The 5,583-nt window shown below is 47.4% G+C and overlaps 1 protein-coding gene across 1 annotated transcript in view; it reads left to right on the forward strand.

Annotated features, from left to right (window-relative positions):
* The first annotated feature begins 350 nt into the window (after window positions 1-350).
* Window positions 351-5,583, forward strand: part of LOC308361003 (utrophin-like) — a 167,840-nt gene continuing 162,607 nt past the window's right edge. The window contains 2 exon segments of the mRNA XM_080833229.1: window positions 351-739; window positions 2,640-2,827. Coding sequence (XP_080689355.1) covers window positions 2,746-2,827 — 82 coding nt within the window. The 5' untranslated portion in view covers window positions 351-739; window positions 2,640-2,745.

Here is a 5,583-nt window from a genome sequence, read left to right on the forward strand (position 1 = left end):
AACCTTGTACAATGAAAGTGTGACAGTCCTCGCTAATGACTAATAGTCCATGAATTCGTCCTAAATATCAATTGTCTGTATCAATATAGTTTTTCTTGCCAATACAGTGTTTGTGCCATGACTGTGTCGGGGCTAAATTAATCGGGTAGTACCGGTAAAGCAGCGTTGCTCTGCTCACGTTCATGGCTTTGCACGAGTGCGCTGCCACATCCCAACTTTCTATCCCAACGAGAGGGCACCACCAGTCCAACTTGGTCGCCAGGGTGCGCGGTCACGTGACATCGCTCGCGCCATGTTTCCATCTCTACGTTTGCGAAGTTTTTTTGCAGGCTTGCGAAGGCAGCGGGGAAGGGAAAGGTAGCAGCAACAGGAACAAAGTTCGGGAAGGGCTCGAATAAAGCTGCATTTGCGCCCCTTTTGCGTCTACAAAGGCGATACTTCAGAACCGGAACACGATACAGTCCATGCAGCGGTGGACGAATACACTACCCGCTGCGGAGGAAGCTAAGAAGTATCCTCTGACTTTTGATTGTGAATTTCCTCACAACACATTTTTGGGAGCGCGTACAAGTGGAGGCTGGGTTTGCGAGAGTCGGTGCTGATGTGTTTCAAAATGTCTTGAAGGCCGTGGCGAGGGGACGTCAAACGTGGAAATAGCTTACCTTTCTCTTTGGGCCACGCTCATTTCTTCGAAACTTTTTTGGGAGACTTGTGTTCAGACCACCGGACTGTCAGAAAGGTGGGAGTTACTTATTATCGGATCATTTAGTTATCTATTAATCTATAGCAAAACACTTCACTGGTCGTAAGCGATGCAGATCGACACCACATCAAATAGCTTAGTTGGTAACCAAGACAGATTGGATCCTATTGTAGTGAAATTGGGAAATATGTGCAATCAAAGTAGATTAACTCAACTTTTTTTGAGTTCTAAGTGAAAACTTCAAATGGCTATTGAACATCTAACATACTTTACAAGATATTTATCTTCATCCTGCAACGTGTGAAAGATTGCAATTAGAGAGTGGGAGGTATAAGCCTGTGTGTGTGTGTGTGTGTGTGTGTGTGTGTGTGTGTGTGTGTGAGCGTGTGTGTGTGATTGGTGTCCATGAGGGTGGGAGAAATCAAGGGGTGGTGGCCACAGCGAGTTTTGTGTGTCAAGAGTCAGCACGCAAAATCGTTCTCATGTTGGTGCTTACTGTGATCGGATTAAAACGACCCATGATGAGAAGCGAGCTGAAAACGACCCAGCCCCCCGAGTGGACACAGTCATCGGGCCCTGTGCAACAGTGCAGATCTACCTGTTTAACCAGGTAGACGCATGACAACACTTAGCAAATGCAGGCGGACTATTGTGGTTTGTTTCATAAAGTTGCTGGCTCGCTTGTTTTTGGGAAGCTCTGTTCACAGCGGGAGGGAAGGGGGCATGGCTCCAGCGAGGGGGAACTGAAATCGTAGCCAAATGGTTTTTATTTCTACTTTTAGGAGCTGACGTCACCCTAACAGCGACGGAGCTGTTTATTTTCTGGCTCTCTCTGACAGCGCCTTTCAAGGAGGTTTGTTCAGGCCCCGCGCACGCTCGCACGTTTTGCTCGCCCCCAGGCGTCACCTCTCAACATTCCACCATTATCGGTGTGACGTCACCTCCGAACTGACAGCTGGGCCTCGCAAAACTAAACTTGTGGAGAGGTCCCTCCAACCGAGCTAAATTCAGCAGTGTGTGTGGATGTGTGTGTGTGTGTGTGAGTGAGAGTGGGAAAGTGTGTGTGTGTGTGTGTGTGTGTGTGAGCGTGTGTTTGATACAGTGCTTCTAATTGCCTCCGTGCAGTGGTCCCTCATCATCCAGTGTTCCGTTTACTTAGTTTTCACATACTCAAACACACTGTATTGCACTTTTCTTTGACAGCCTCTGTCAGATGTGGTGCTTTAAGGCTCCACCCTTGCCTCCACAGATGTGCTAATGATAGCATGCCTGTGTAGTGCACACTGCACCACCCTTCTCAGCGGTCACCTCGTCGTCTCCCGGGCCTCCCTTCCCCTCGGGCTCTTCAGCTCCAGCACACTGTAATTGACCAGTGGTAGCCTCTTGGGCTCGAGCCAGGCTTGGGGTTAGGGTGTGGTGGAGGCAGTCAAGGAGATTAGGGTGACAGCCAGGTCTGGACAAAGACGGAGTCACAGTTTGGTGTCTGTGCCTAGAGCCTAGAGCATCGGTTGGGTGGGGGACTTTAGACAGGATTGGGAGTAAGATTGGAGTCACGGTCTGGTACTAGGGTTGGAGTGGCCAGGGATTCGGTGTGAGATTAGCCTGTAGAGGCTGGTGTGGATAGGGTTTAACGGTAGAGTTTGCAGTTCTGGTGAAAGGTTGTTGATATTTGAGCGCATTCAAATGACCCCCCCTCACCCCCTTTCTCGACTCCCAAAGCAATGTGTTGATCGGCGGGAATTGTTTGTTTTGTCAGTCCGAGCCACTATGTTTGTTTCCCATTGACAGGGCAGGGACTGTGTACAAACATCAGAGTTTTTTTTGGAACGCACTCACAGAATGGACAGCTAAGGGACCGTGAGGAATATTTTATAATTTTTTAATTAGGAGTCGGATGGGGGCTGAAGGTGACTCACTGGGGCGTCTTTGTTTACAGGTGACGTTGCAACCTGGCTGTGAGGGACCCGCTAGGAGACGGGATCTATCTGGACATTTCAAACCAAACCAGCGCTAACGGAGCAGCCCAAGGACGCAGGGGAGACATGGCCGACGCCGCGTCGCCCAGGGATACCACCGAGGGAGGAGTGGACAACGAGTTCAGTGACATCATCAAGTGCCGATCAGGTAGGTGGATGAGCGATAAGTGGGAGAGTGTTTTTGCTGGTCTGCAGGAACCAGGGTTTGGATGTCTGCTTCAAGCACCTAGTCCAACTACGGAAAACTTCTACTCCTGGCTATCCATATATGGCAGGAGAAACACACACACACACACACACACGCACAAACACAAACAAAGACTAAATAGGGTCTGGCTTGTTGATTTGATAGCTATGTGCACAAGGTTGAGAGTGGGGGTTGTTATGTAGGAAAGGGCATCTCTGCTGGATATTATGAGGTGTTAACGAGCATCGTTGGTGCAACATAATTAGCATCTTTGTTGACCACACCAGTTATTTTACATGGGGGACCTCGAACCTGAAGTTTGATTAGCTTGTATATTCCACAGACTGGCATTTCATTGCTATGATTGAGGTCCTCTTGAAAGAAACCATTTCACCAAAGGTGTGTGTGTGTGTGTGTGTGTGTGTGTGTGTGTGTGTGTGTGTGTGTGTGTGTGTGGATTGAGATGGCATAACCCGATAAGCACTTTATTGTCTGTGCTCAGGGAATTTGAGATTTGGGAAGGCTGGACTCGGGAATGCTTGATCTGGGGACTGGATTTGGGGAAGGCTGGGTCCTAGGCTCTTTTCCAGACCACAGTGCTGAACTTGCAACTGTTGTGGTTGCCTGGCAACAGCAGCTGTCATGTTCTCTTGGTTGGGACTTGAGCCCTGCTTTTAACTCAGTGGGAGAGAAAGAGAGAGAAAGAGAGTGAAAGAAGAGAAAAGAGGGAGACAGACGGACGGACGGGGGAGGGAGGGAGGTTATTCTGTTCTTTGCGTCACACACCCATCAATTTCTTTAGCTGTTGTTTGTTCTTTCTTTTTCTTTCGTTCTCTCTCTTTGTTTCTCTTTCTCGTTCCCTTTCTCTTTCTCTCTTTCTCTCTCTCTCTCCGCTCACTCATTCATTCACTCATTCAAGTCACTCAGTCATTCATTCGTTCCAGAATCTCTCATTCTCACAATTTATCTCATAAATCCTCTCCTTCTCTCTTTCATACTCTTCCTCTTTTACTTTTTCATCCATGTGTTCCTGTTTCTCTCACTTACTCAATGTCTGTTGGGTACTCTTCTCTCTCGACCTCTCCTGTACTCATCTCTCTCGCTCGCGCTCTCTCTTATGTACTCATCTCTATCTCTCTCCTGTACTTATCTCTCTCTCTCCTGTACTGATCTCTCTCTCACCTTCTCCTGGTCTCTCTCGTGTTATCTCTTTATCTCTCACTCTTCTTCCTTTCTCACTCTTCCTCTCTCTTTCTCACTCTCTCTTATTTCATTTCTGTGGTATTGTTTTTCTCTCTCTCTCGGTCCTGTCATCTCAGAATATTCTGGCCTCCTGTCTGTTATCCTTCAGTGACGGGACACAGACATTATCCTTTTTTTTTTTTAAATCCCACTTAAATTTGCACTATTTAGCCTAAAACCCCACCGTCATGTAACTCCATCTGTCCACTGCCAGTTTGGACGGGTTCAGAGGTGGCACCCACGGACGAACAGTCAGGAACTCTGAAAAGCAAAAAATATAACGCATACTTTAGTTAGCCATATTGTCCCGTTGCTACTACTGGCCAAACTCAGAAAGGCGGTTGAGATAGGGCATGGGCTCTGAGGCCCATAAGGTTAAAGGTCATGGTACAGTAACACACTTGGGACATGTAGTTTTTTGCTGCAGATCTGAGGGGTTATAGGTTGTTTAGCCACGTGTAGAAAGTAGGGATGTGCATTTTAGTCATACTGTGCTCAACCGAGAAAAGGAGCAAGTACTCGAGGACTTGTATTGCGAGGGGATCCGTCTCGCAACGAGGGTCAGTAAATGACCAGCAAATCTTTGGCTACCATTTTAGCTAGTAGATGTTTTGTTCTGTCAACTCTGTTACCATCGCATGTATGTAATATAAAAAGTGTTTTATATAAGTATATATTTTCGAAAAATGTTCATTCATGCATTTATTGTGTTGTCATGATCGATCATCGATGCTGTGACAACTCAAGTATCCGTGCCTGGCTCTAGTAGCAAGGGACATTATGGGTAGTGTCGTCTCACTGTGTTGGAGTGAAGTGAAAATTACACAGACACACAGACACACAGACACACAGACACACAGACACACAGACACACAGACACACAGACACACAGACACACAGACACACAGACACACAGACACACAGACACACAGACACACAGACACACAGACACACAGACACACAGACGCACAGACGCACAGACGCACAGACGCACAGACACACAGACACACAGACACACAGACACACATCCAAGCCAAGGTGTGTGCCTGTGTGTGTTTATGAGTCACAGACGCTGGGAGATAAGTAGGTGTGAATTGTAATCTTTCTATGAGCTCTATTATTAGTGTAACTGACTTGCCTGACCTGACACTTTAATCAGGTCTGCCCTGCATGTGTGTGTGTGTGTGTGTGTGTGTGTGTGTGTGAGTGTGTGTGTGTGTGTGTGTGGGGGGCTGTGTTTGAAACATTTGTGTGTTGGTTTTTTAGGTCATGTCATGGCAGCCTGGCTAAAGAAACCTCAACCTCGTTGTGTCTGGTAGTGTGTGTGTGTCTGTGTGTGTGTGTGTGTGTGTGTGTGTGTGTGTGTGTGTGTGTGCGTGCCTCTGTGTGCAATCGAACACCGGGAAGCTGTGAAAGAAAGCCACCAAAATAAAAGGAGACATGGTGGAGTTCAGTTACATTTCCCCACCTAGTAA

Source organism: Sprattus sprattus, assembly GCF_963457725.1.
Source record: "Sprattus sprattus genome assembly, chromosome: 2".
Taxonomy (NCBI): Eukaryota; Metazoa; Chordata; class Actinopteri; order Clupeiformes; family Clupeidae; genus Sprattus; species Sprattus sprattus.